The sequence below is a fragment of the Dipodomys ordii genome, unplaced genomic scaffold (genome assembly GCF_000151885.1).
Source record: "Dipodomys ordii isolate 6190 unplaced genomic scaffold, Dord_2.0 Scaffold81, whole genome shotgun sequence".
Classification (NCBI taxonomy): domain Eukaryota; kingdom Metazoa; phylum Chordata; class Mammalia; order Rodentia; family Heteromyidae; genus Dipodomys; species Dipodomys ordii.
Genome location: NW_012267297.1, coordinates 5,235,183 through 5,247,840, shown reverse-complemented (window position 1 = coordinate 5,247,840; position 12,658 = coordinate 5,235,183). Strand labels below are relative to the sequence as shown.

Below are 12,658 nucleotides of genomic sequence, written 5' to 3'. Positions count from 1 at the left end.
CCCGACCCCCCTCCGGACTCAGGATGCGGGTCCCCCGGGGGAGGGGGGGCTCGGGTCCCAGGAAGTGGGGGGCGGGGGTCCCCTCCCCCCGCAGGTCATTGTCTGGGGTGGGGGGTGGGGGGGGTGGGACGCCCTCCCTCCCCCTCCCCCCGCCGCTCCCCTCCCCCGGGCTGTGACATTGCGGTGGCCACAAAGGAGGCGGTGAGGGAGGTGATGGCGATGATGATGATGATGATGATGATGATGATGATGATGGCGGTGATGATGGTGATGGTGTTGATGATGGTGATGATGGTGATGGTGATGATGATGATGATGGTGATGATGGTGATGATGATGATGATGATGGCGGTGATGGTGATGATGGTGATGGTGATGGTGATGATGATGGCGGTGATGATGGTGATGGTGATGATGGTGATGATGATGATGATGATGATGATGATGATGATGATGATGATGATGATGGCAGTGATGGTGATGATGGTGATGGTGATGGTGATGATGCTGGTGCTGGTGATGGCAGTGATGGTGATGATGGTGATGGTGATGGTGATGATGATGGTGATGGCTGTGATGATGATGATGATGGTGGTGATGGTGATGCTGGTGCTGGTGATGGCTGTGATGATGTTGATGATGATGGTGATGATGATGATGATGGTGATGATGATGATGAAGATGATGCTGGTGCTGGTGATGGCGGTGATGGTGATGATGATGGTGATGATGGTGATGGTGATGATGATGGTGATGATGATGATGATGGTGATGGTGGTGATGATGATGATGGTGATGATGATGATGATTGATGGTGATGATGATGATGGTGATGATGATGGTGGTGATGATGGTGATGATGATGATGATGGTGATGATGGTGGTGATGATGGTGAAGGCCCACACCCCACGCTGCCACAGCCGTGAGAAGGAAAAAGTTCATCCACCCCCCCATCCCCAAGCTGGGTGCTGGGACCCTTAGCTCCCCAGGGAGGCTGAGAGCTGGGGGGGGAATCAGGGGGTTCAAGTCCACCTCCAGGCAAGAACGTCTGGGAAGTATCGAGCCGTGGACAGCCGGCCCATGGAGGCGTGGCTCGAGTGGGTGAGCGCCATCCCTGAAAGGAAGCCGCTCAGGGCCTGAGTTTAAACCCCAGGATGAGCACAGGATGGATGGGTGGGGTGGGGGGGGACGACGGGCGGGGACGTTAACCCCTGAAGAAAATGTGCTTTGTTTGTTTCCAGTTCAAGCCCACCACCAGGAGGAAAAATAAATAAATAAAAAGGAAGAAGCAGAAGCTGGGCCTTTTCCTGGATTATTTGAGTGTTCACACAGCCCAAGCTGAAACAGTGCCTAGCGCTGGATGTACCATTCTTCCTGTTTTATTTACCTCCATCCCTAGCCGCTGGTCCCTTCTAAAAGTTAGTTCATGCCCGATGGCACCAGCAAGGAAATACCTAGGCCTATGGAAGTTCTAAGCCAGCAAAGCCTGGAGTTAAAAACACAAAAAAATAATAAGGTGTTTGTGTCACACAGTGTAATTGCTGTGCTTGTAACATCACCAGGAGAAAGGATCTAACAAGACATTTTTAAAGGGGAAGAGAAAAGTCTTATTTGCAAGAGTCATCTCAGAATATAACCATATTGTACCACATAACAACCTTGCTTTCCCTCTTCAGTGACTGGGCTTCAAAACTGACAGCACATTTCTGTGTCTGGGCTGGGAACCACTGGGTACTGTGTCGCTACCCATCCAAGGCTGGGCTTTAAGAGACGGTAGATAATAATTTAGCTTCAAGGCAAATAAGAGGCAATAGTTTGTCTTCATATTAACTTGGTGGGAATGAATCCCAGTTACATCTCCTCACTTGTATAACTTGGGGTGAAGAGACCCTCATCTTCCTGAAAGAGACTCTGGAGCCCTGGGTTCATCCCTGTGAATTGAAATATTACTTGGTTAAAAAACAAACAAACAAACACCTGATTCAGGGTTTCTTTTTCTTCCAGTTAACACCACACAGTATAGGCACATAGACCAAGATGTGTGTGTCTTATTAGAATACATATACAACTAATACGTAGTTTTTCCTCTACCCTAAATTAGCAAACGTTTCTAGTCTTTGCTTTATATTTAAAAATTATGGAAGGACTTGAAATCCTTTGCTTGGAGACTTAACTATTTACCATAGTAGGAAAACAATTTCAAAATTCTGTCATTTTAGAACTAGGAAGCTCATGCCTGATTTGGTAGCAGGAATAATTTTTTAAAAAAATGAAAAACAACTTGTCTAAAAGCAAAATCAAAAAAAAAAAAGTAGCATTGATTCACACTTCAGCCAATCTGTCCCACGTCCCTGTTCTTGAACACAGGACATATGTAATCGCCTAGCTGCATCTGTGTATTGAGCCTCTAGTTCTTGTGAGCTCAAGAACAACTCAGTATTACCATGAAAATAATTTCGAATCCCCCTTCTTTCCCATCTAGCAGTCTTTGGAGCCCAGTAGGTTCCTGAACTGCGCTTGCAGGCTCCGCATTGTTCTGGAGATAGCAAAGGGAAACTCCTTGGCTTGCTTTCCTTGCTATGCCATTTGCCTGGGCCTTCTTTCCTTCCTTTCTTTTTGTCGCTCTTGGGGCCTGGACCCTGTCCCTGAGCTGCTTTTGTTCAAGGCTAGTGCTCTGTCACTTGAACTTGGTAGAGATGAGTCTCATGGACTTTCCTGCCTGGGCTGGTTTCAAACTGCAGTCCTCAGATCTCAGCCTCCTGAGGAGCTAGGATTACAGGTATGAGCCACTGGCCCCAGGCTGCTGTGGCCTTTTTTTTTTTTTTTTTTGGCCAATCGTGGGATTTGAATTCAGGGCCTGGGTGCTGTCCCTGAGCTTCTTTAGCTCAAGGCTAGCACTCTACCACTTGAGCCACAGTGCCACTTCTGGCTTTTTCTGTGTCTGTGGTGCTGAGGAATCGAACCCAGGGCTTCATGCATGCTAGACTAGTACTCTACCACTGAGCCATCTTCCCAGCCTCTGCTGTGGCCTTCTTTTAGAATAATATGTAGGGCAAGATAGGCTTGTGGTAGTTCTCAGCCCTGCCCACACAGCAGCTAGCGTGAAGGTGGGCCAGAATAGAGCAGAAGCTGGGCTGTACGGCGCTCTTTGTGGGCAAGGTGGAGGGGTACGGAAAAGGGAGATGCTTAGCATGTTGGTGAGCCAAATGACTTTTAAAAAACATCCTGGTGCCTGTTTGAATAACTCTTCAGTCCCTAGGAAGCTCCGTGGGTCCAGCATTTATTTACCACGCGTATACATTCATATCCTTGTGCCGTCTCCCTGCATTTCGTCCCGTATTTGCAATAATACGTTCCATGGGAAGAGACACAAAATTGGACATACACATTTCAAAGTGTTTTCAGTAGCTGACCAAACACTGTCCGCTGTTTTTCCAATCCTGAGATGGGCCAGTGTCTAGATTGTCCATATGTATTCTATTTGCGAGATTAGCACGCTTGGGAGGTTGGTCAGAGTCCCACGAATCCGTTGAGAAAGATCCACTTGTGTCTTTAGAAGTTTCTTTTTTCCTCACTGAAAATTGTGTATGTGGATTTGCATTTATTATATCTTTAAAGTTGCGTTGACTTCCACCTATTCCATTTTTGCAGTTGTGTGGACAGCTGTTAGATATTTTTCTTGTACTGATGTAGGATTGTATATTGATGGATGATGATCCGATCAGCTAGTTTGAATAATCCAAACTTCTCTGAACACTCCCCCTCCTCCCCTTTTAACCTTGTTTTTTTTTTTTTTGCCACAAATACTTTCTAGATCAAAAAGTCTTATTAGAGGCTGGGTGCTGGTGGACTCATGCCCGTAATCCCAGCTACTCAGGAGGCTGAGATCTGAGGATTGCGGTTTGAAGCCACCCTGGGGAGCAAAACTCTTATGTCCAGTTAACTACCAAAAATACGAGAATGGAGCTGTGGCTCAGGCACTAGTGTTGAGGATAAAAGCTCAGGGATTAGCGCCCAGGCCCTGAGTTCAAGCCCCCTGAAAGACTAGGCACAGAAGCAAAAACAACCACCAGTTATTCTGTATGCATTTCTCATAAATATCCATGGGGAACTTTGTAACTGAAGTGCAGCTTATTGCTGTAAGTCAATTTCAGAATTACCTTGTACTTTTTCATTTCAAGGTGAGTTCATGATAAAAGGCTGGCACTGGTGGCTCACACCTGTAATTCTATTTACTCTGGAGGCTGAGATCTGAGGGTCACCATTTGAAGCCAGCCAAGGCAGGAAAGACAATGAGACTCAACTCCAACAAACAACTTAGAAAAAAAAATGGGAAGTTCCATTGTGGCTCAAGTGGTAGAGTGCTGGCCTTAACTGAAGAAGTTCAGAGACAGCGCCCAGGCCCCGAGTTTAAGATCCATAACCAGCACCCAAGGAACAAAAAGGCATGCGTACAGTCCTTTGGTAGAGTATTAACCCTGCGTGTGGCACGCACTCATTGACTCACGGTTTCCTTGTTTCTTCTGTTATAAGGTCTGCTGAAAATGACTGAATATAAACTTGTGGTAGTTGGAGCTGGTGGCGTAGGCAAGAGCGCCTTGACGATTCAGCTAATTCAGAATCACTTTGTGGACGAATATGACCCGACTATAGAGGTAACTCGTGATTTAACGTACTCCATCCCGCCTCACAGGTCCAGGACCATCCTGGGTACCAAAAACAAGAGGAAAGAAAGGTTTCTCTGATCACGGCTGTGTGTCCTTAACTGGAAAAGAGAGTGACCGGATGATTGAAATGTCCTTTGGTTTCAAATAACTAAAGAGAGATGCAAATGTAGATATGGGAGCCCCCTTTTTTTCTGGGGCCTATCCTCATGGCGCTCACTGTGATTTTGATTGAAAGTGGCTTGCAGGGTTTTTTTTGAAAGGGTGAGAATGTGCCTGTGTATTCTGTCTGTACCTGAACATCATCCTCCTGAATATAGCTCTGTGTTTATGTGCTTCTCAGCAATTTGATGTGACACGTAGAGGTTCGATTGATTGAAGTGGATTGCTAAAATACAGTCATCTGATGGTTGAGGGTTTTTTGTTGTTGTTGTTGTGTGGGTCAAGAGTTTGAGCTCAGGGCCTTGAGCTCTTGCTCAACTTGTTTGCTTTTGACTGGTGCTCTCCCACTTGAACCTCACCTGTAATCCAGCATTTTGCTAGTTAATTGAAGGTAGACTGTCATGGAATTTTCTGCCCAGGTTGACATTGCCCCCTGATCCTCAGGACTCAGCTTCCTGAGTAGCCAGGATTATAGGTATGAGCCAGGAGTGCCTATGTATTATTTGTTTTCTCTCTTTGGCAGTATGAGGATTTGAACTTAGGACCTTTCTGTGATTTTTTTTTTTTTCAGGCTGGTGAGATTCCACTGAATCACACCCCCAGCAAGATTGTTAAATTTAGTACAATTTGATTTAGTAAGCTTTTCCGAATTACTTTCAGACTTAGACAAGTTTTATGAAAACTTGGCAAAATAAAGACCAACTGCTTATTGGTAGAAGAGCAGCCTGGGAGACATCAACCAGGGTAGTTGTGTTTGCTGGTGGCGGCAGACCGCTTGCATTAACCAAGCGCATTGTGTACAGATTTACCTAATCTCAAAAACCTGCAAGAAGCCGGGCAGCAGTGGTTTACATCTGCAATCCTAACTACTTGGGAGGCTGAGATCTGAGGAATCAAAGTTCAAAGCCAGCCTGGGCAGCAAAGTCTGTGAGACTCTTATTTCCAGTGAGCCACCAAAAAGCTGAGAGTGGAGCTGTGAATCAAGTGGTAGAGTGCTAGTCTTGAGCACAAAAGCTCAGGGATGGCGCCCAGACCCAGAGTTTAAGCCCCAGGACTGGAGGAAAAAAGAAAAATTTATATAAGGCCGCGTACTATAGCTTCCCTTGTTAACTCATGTTATATTTATTTTTGTTCCACTGGTATTAACTGTATCAGCTTGACTTTGAGGTAGATTCTTCCTTAGACATATTTAACCTTAGGCTAAACAATCTCAATCCCTTTTAAGTCATTTTCAAATGTATCAATTTTTAAAAATCCCTTCTGAAGAATTTCCTAGCTCTTTCTTTGAGTCAGACAGTGGGATAAAGAACACATTGAAAGATAAAGAACACATCGAAAGGCCCTCTTGCTCACTGTGGTTTGTAATGTTTTGTGGGGTTTTTTTGCCCAGTCTTGAACTCAGGGCCTAGGTGTTGTCTCTGAGCTTCTTTTATTCAGCCTAGAAGTGCTCGACCAACTGAGCCACAGCACCACTTCCTGCTTTTTTTTTTTTTTTAATTGGAGTTAAGTCTTACTGACTTTTCTGCCCAGCCTATCAAGGAACGCAATCCTCAGATCTCAGCCTCCTGCGTAGCTAGGATTACAGGTATGAACCACCACTCTGGCTGTTGGCTGTTGGTAATGTCTTGAAGAAACATTGCTTAGGTAGATTCTGAGGGCATGGCTGAATTTGGGCCATAATTGAGATAGACCTTTAAGGTTTGATTGTACTAACCTCATAATAAAGTAGTACATACTTTTGACAGTACCAAGAGATGGCGAAATAATGCTCATTTTTACCAAGCTTTGACTTAGAGTAGAGACTTGTATTTGACTTCTAGCTTTCAGAGTTTGCCTTCATGAAGGAAAACTGTCTTACCTGAAGTGGCTGCCTAGGTCTTTGTGTATTTGTGCTGTTACAGTTTTCGTTTTATCTTGATTGATGAGCAAGAAGTTCATACATTTCAATCTGTAGTCCTAACCCAAGATTATTGGGCATCCCCTCTTTTAATTCAGATGGAAAAGGGAGTTTTGTAAATTGCAGGCAAAACTTTTCCTGAGATTTGAAGGATGGTCGGAAAGCCTGAGACATCTTATTTTTCTCTTTCCCACCAGTGATTATAATAAATGCAGCAGTGCACGAATATGATAAAATTAATTAGAAAATGCTTTACTCCATAGCAGTGCCATTGACCAAAGTACCTTGCTGTATTCATAAACTGTTTTGTTCAGTGACAACTCCTTTGTAGAACTACTTAAAGACAATAATAAGAAAAAAGATAAATCTTGTGCTCGAAATTGGTGAACTCATTCATTTCTTGAAATAAGCTTCAGCCATTTATTGTCTTAAACCTGCTACTCTGAACGTGATGTTTGCCAAGTGAGAAGAGTTCATTGGGAAACACTAGTTACAAACTGTGAACTTTGAAACGGACATTCCTTCACGTAGCTCAGCTACCTGGGGAAAGGGATCTGAGATGATCACTTATCTCACACATAATAGTGTGTGTCAGGGAACTGTTAAGATCTTGGTGTAGGTCACTTGTAAGAAATGTAAGAGACGTTGTTTGAGTAAAAATGCTGAGTCCATGTAACTGTAAAAACTAAAAAGGAGGATGAAACAGTTCACTGTAACTGTTCGGCTTGGGGTTTTGTTTTGTTTTTAGTCTTAGTGAACTCAGACTGAGGGCTGGCCCTGAGCTTTTTCTGTCAAGGCTTCTACCACTTGAGCCACACTCCCACTTCTGACTTTTTGGTGGAAAGTTGGAACTAAGAGTCTCATAGGCTTCCTTTTCCAGGCTGGTTTTGAACCTCTGTCCTCAGATCTCAGCCACCTCAGTAGCTAGGATTACAGGTGTGAGCCACTGGCACCTGGCCGCTATTAGGTTTTGATTGCAGATTCATGTGGTTGGGGAGAAAATTAGAAATAGTATAAACTCTGCACATCTGGAAATCTAACCCATTTTTCCCCGCATTCATGAATTAATACTATTCATTTTTAATGATTTGGAATTTGAGAGCAGTTTGCTTGTGGCAGATAAGAAAGGGTAATCATTGCTTCTTTTATGGATAAAAACTGGGTCTCAGAGAGGTCCAGACGGACCTATGAAGACTCATCTATAAGTATACTTAAAGTTTCTGAAAACAAGTAGAGTTTCCACTGTATCTTGTATCACTCTTAAAATAGGACAGTGAAGTGGAGCTGTGGCTCAAGTGGTAGAGCACTACCCTTGAGCAGAGTAGCTCAGGGGACTGCGCTCAGGCCCTGAGTTCAAGCCCTGACACAAAAATGAATGAATGAATAAATAAGTGAGAAACTGATCTTTCATATACCAAGAAAAGAAACTTTAGCAGAATTTGAATTTTTGCTTTAGATCATAGCAGAGATAAGATCCCAAAATAGAGGCATGGCACATGGAGTGCATTTACATTGAAGCCAGGTCTGTGATCACCCTACTGTCACTTCTGTGTTGGAAGATTTTATTTTTATTTTTCACAAAGTCCATCAAAGAATATTGAAAGAAATCATGAAAGACCTTGTTACTGGGGCAAGATTATCAAATCCTCATAGGAAGTCCCCACAAATAATATGTAATCACAGTTGTATTAGAATGTAGAGGTCACTTAATATCAGTATGTATCCCCTGAAATACTTTGTACCAAGGCAGAATGAGGCGGAAGAAAAACTTCTTGTTCTTTTTTTTTTAAAAAAAGTTACTTTTTACAGATAGCAGTTGGTCATTTAGTAAATGTATGTTAAGTGTCTACTGCACGTAATGTATCAATAAGATAAATGCAGCAAGAACAGTACTTCTAGACTCTAATTCTTTGACATCTGCATACGTTCATATTTTGGCAGTTCAGATTCAGCCCAGATATTATGCTCTTGGATGAAACTGACCGAAAGTAGGTTCATCACCTGGTTGATTTATCCCATATTTTAATGCTTTGAACTATGGGGTATTTATTTACCAAGGTATCTAGTTCTCTATTTCGTTTCCCTGTGTTAAGGATAAAAGTCTATTTTCCCGGTAGAAAATGCATTTAGCTGGTAACAGAGAACAATGAGGCTGGTGTAAGTGGTGGTGTAAGTGGTGTTGCTTTTCTGATCTTATGTATGAATGTATTCATAGCTACCAGGGCAGGGTGGACAGGGCGTGGCTCCCAGGGGGTGACTTCTGGCCATGTCTGGGGACACTTTTGGGTTGTCACTCTGGGAGGGAAGGCTGAGGCCAACACCTGGGAGGTTAGAGGTCAGCACTTGGAATTCCGGCAATCACAGCACAGCCCTGGGCCCCTCAGAATTATTTAGGTCCAAATGTAAATAGTTGTGAGCGTAAAACCAAGATAATGTGTGTTTAAGCATCTTTTAAAATTGTCCAAATCACACCTTTAAGGCAGATTTTATGTTAGCTTTCAAGTATAACAAGTTTAGGCCTTACCTTTTGTAAATAATATCTTAATTAGCATTTGTACATTCACCTGTTTACTTACTAAGGCCCTACTGAAATGTCCTGTCTTGAAAATAAGATCCTGCATTTGTCAGTGCAGGTCTCCAGACCACGGCAGCCTGGCCTTGTGTGAGAGCGCCCTCTACTGGCCGCTTGCTTCTCTACTAAATAACAATGAAATCCTCCCTTTGGCTAATCCTTTAATATTTTGATCTGTAGTTGTGGTTCTGTCCACTGATGCATATATCTGTCTTGCTTCAGAGTCTGTAATTGATGCTGTTAATAATTTGAAATAGCAGTTTGACTTGGTACGGTTCATATAAACACCACTGTGGACAGCGTAGGCCCTGGTGAGTAGATGAAGGAGGGAGGAGGAGGGCGATACCTTGCTGGGGCCATGCCTGCCTCCTGATGCACCCGGAAGCTCCTTTTCATGCTCGAAAGCCTGGTGGTAGGTTGCCAGGGATTTGGGAAGGATGGCCTCAAAACCAGTGAACTCTGAAGGAGGCTCCTCATATGCTGTTAGATCATTGCAGGTTAGCCACGAGACAGCTCATTTTTACAATACAGGAACACAAAACTCAGACATTTTATCCAGGTCAATTTAAGAATACATAGCTGGGGGCTGAGATCTGTCAGGGAAGTCCACGAGACGCTTACGCCAGTTAAGTCAGAAGTGGGGCTGTGGCTCAAAAAGCTCAGGGACATCATCCAAGCCCTGAGTTCAAGCCCCACTATAAGCACAAAGAATTATGTGTTTACTTAGTATTTCCTTAGGACTGGATTTTTAAACTTACGGCATCTGCGTTCAACCTTAGATTCTTATAAGTGTAAATCTTTCAAAACAGAACTGGAAATAAGTAAAACAAAAATGTTTTTGTGATTGCTGACCCCTAAGATTGTGGTTTTAACAGCGCCACTAATGTCCAGGACTGGGGTTTGAACTCAGGGCCTCTCTAGCCCCAGCCCTTGCCTGCTTCTCCTGGGGCTAGAGTCACATCGAGCAGCAGAGCCTGGCTCTACTTAAGGAAGGCCCTAACCTTAGAGGTGTCTGGAGGAGTGCTATTTTAACTCAGGGATCCAATGCTTTATACCTTGAGAGAGCATCGCATTTCTTTCTTTAGTGTCTTGTAGTGCCTAGATCAATAGGAGTTACATTATTGTAGTCTTAATATATAATAATATGAATGAATAATGAAAAATATTGGGGGGGGCTGGGAATGTAGCTCAGTAGTAGAGTGCTTGCCTAACATGTATGAGGCCCTGGGCACCACAGACACAGAAAAAGCCAGAAGTGGTGCTGTGGCTCAAGTGGTAGAGAGCTAGTCTTGAGCAAAAGAAGCCCAGGGACAGTGCCCAGGCTCTGAGTTTAAGCCTCAGGACAGGCAAAGAGATACAAGAAAACTATTTGGGAGGGTTAAGGATGGATGTTTCAACTACGTTAATGTTTCCACAGTTTTATTTCCCCAAATTTCAAACCAATAAAAATAGCAAAAATATGTGTATGTGCCAGGTAGCAGCTCCTGCCTGTCACCCCAGCTGCTCAGGAGACTGATGAGATCTGAGGATTGTGGTTTGAAGCCAGCCCAGGCAAGAAAGTCCACGAGGCTCTTTATTTCCAATTAAGCACGAAAACAACTGGATGTGAACCTGTGGCTTAAGTGGTACAGCACCAGCCTTGAACTCAGGGACAGTGCCCAAGCCCAGGGTTGAAGCCCAAACCAAAATACCTCACAAGGAATACTGCCCTTAACCTAGATTCCCGCATTAATATTATACCAGCATCGTTTTCTGTATGTCTACATGTGTGTGTATTTCCCTGTATATATATGCGTGCACATACGTACTTGGCTATATTTATACACGTGTGTAAGTGTATACATATGTATAGTCTTTATTCTTGCTGAACGTCTGAGCATACACAGTTTATGCCTTTCACCTCTAACCGTCGATCTTCTTTGATAGCTGTGCATATTCTGCCAGTGAAGGAAGTTTGGAAGGAAGTTTTCATTAGGCTGCAGTCACCCTGTGTTTACGGGCTGCTTTGCAGCGCAGAGACACAGTAGCATCCTTCCCACCCAGAAACCCCAAAGTATTTACTATGTGGCCAGCTAGAGACAGAGTTTGGCGGTGCACTTGAACAATGCTTCCGTGTAAAGCTATAACACACTGGGTGAAATCTAGGAACTTCAACATTGGTTTACTTGTTTTATAATCTGAGTCATTTGTTATTTGGTCTCACAATGTCTTTGAAGCAAATTCTTTTTCTGAGTCAGGATGAAAAATTAGTTGTCGTCTCCCAACCTATCTTTTGATCTAGAACTGCTTCGCAGCTTCTTCACAAAAATGCAGCCAGGTTTGTAGAAGGACCTCTAGGTCTCTTTGTTTCCTCAAGAATAGGTTTGGGTTAAATAGTTTGGGCAGAAATTCTTTGTCAGTGATGTTAATATTTCTTCCTCAGTATTTCACATCTGGGATCCTATTATTAATGAAACAACTAATTTTTTTTCAATTGTGGTCCTTAATGTGATGCCTGTTGGGCTTTTTTTCTGTAAGATTGTCCTTAATTCCTTTATAACTAGTAAGGCCTCTTGAATAAGATTAGAAGCATCCACTGATAATTCCTGCCTGCATGAATAAATGGTTACTTAGAGGTGGTAACATGGCAGTGTGTCATTATATCTGCATTAACTGGCATCTGCCATAAATAAGGGGCCCCTCTCTTCTTCCACCCCCTATCCATTTGTTAGGCTGGTTTTATTTGCATCAGCAAAGGCTCCTGGATGCTTGTTTGCTTGCTTGCTTGCTTGCTTTCCTCCCTCCCTCTCTTCCTCCCTCCCTTCCTCCCTTCCTCCCTTCTTCAGTGTGTTGAGTCTGTTGCTGTGGTTGCTGATTTGGATGCCCTGACCTTGTCTTGTCTGCAGGATCTAGCTAATGGAGGCGTTTTCAGGGGTGGGGAGACCTTTCTCTGCCCCAGGGCCATTTGGGTATTCACAGTATCCTTTTCAGGCCACACAAAATCACCGGCATCCACAGACGGCTGCAGACAGCTAGCCAGTGGCATATATCACTGTATGAAATGATTCCGAGGCCTGTGTGACCTGCAGGCTAGCAGTTCCCTCTCCTGGACTTTAAAAAGACAGTTTAGTGATAACCTATACTTGAGCCCTTTCCCCAGGATTAGTGGAGAGTTAATCTTAATTCTTCTGCATCCCCTTAGCAGAGTGTACTTGGAAATGCCAAAGCCCTGGAGTATGGAAGTGTAATTAAGTGGCGCTGTAATTAAGTGTGCCATGAGACCACTCCCCACATGCCAGCATGTCTGCCATAGCCCGGTTCAGTTCCTTGTGATGGTTAGAAATCAAGGTCCGGTTCTGGCTTCTGGAGGATCTCCAGTGCCA

General features: G+C 43.8%; 1 protein-coding gene across 4 annotated transcripts in view; it reads left to right on the top strand.

Moving 5' to 3' along the window:
• Positions 1-4,538: 4,538 nt before the first annotated feature.
• Kras (Kirsten rat sarcoma viral oncogene homolog) overlaps positions 4,539-12,658 on the top strand; it is a 31,975-nt gene continuing 23,855 nt past the window's right edge. For all 4 annotated transcript variants that reach the window (XM_013025098.1, XM_013025101.1, XM_013025097.1 and 1 more), the window contains exon 1: positions 4,539-4,656. In XM_013025098.1, coding sequence (XP_012880552.1) covers positions 4,546-4,656 — 111 coding nt within the window. In that variant the 5' untranslated portion in view covers positions 4,539-4,545. The remainder of the gene's footprint in view (positions 4,657-12,658) is intronic.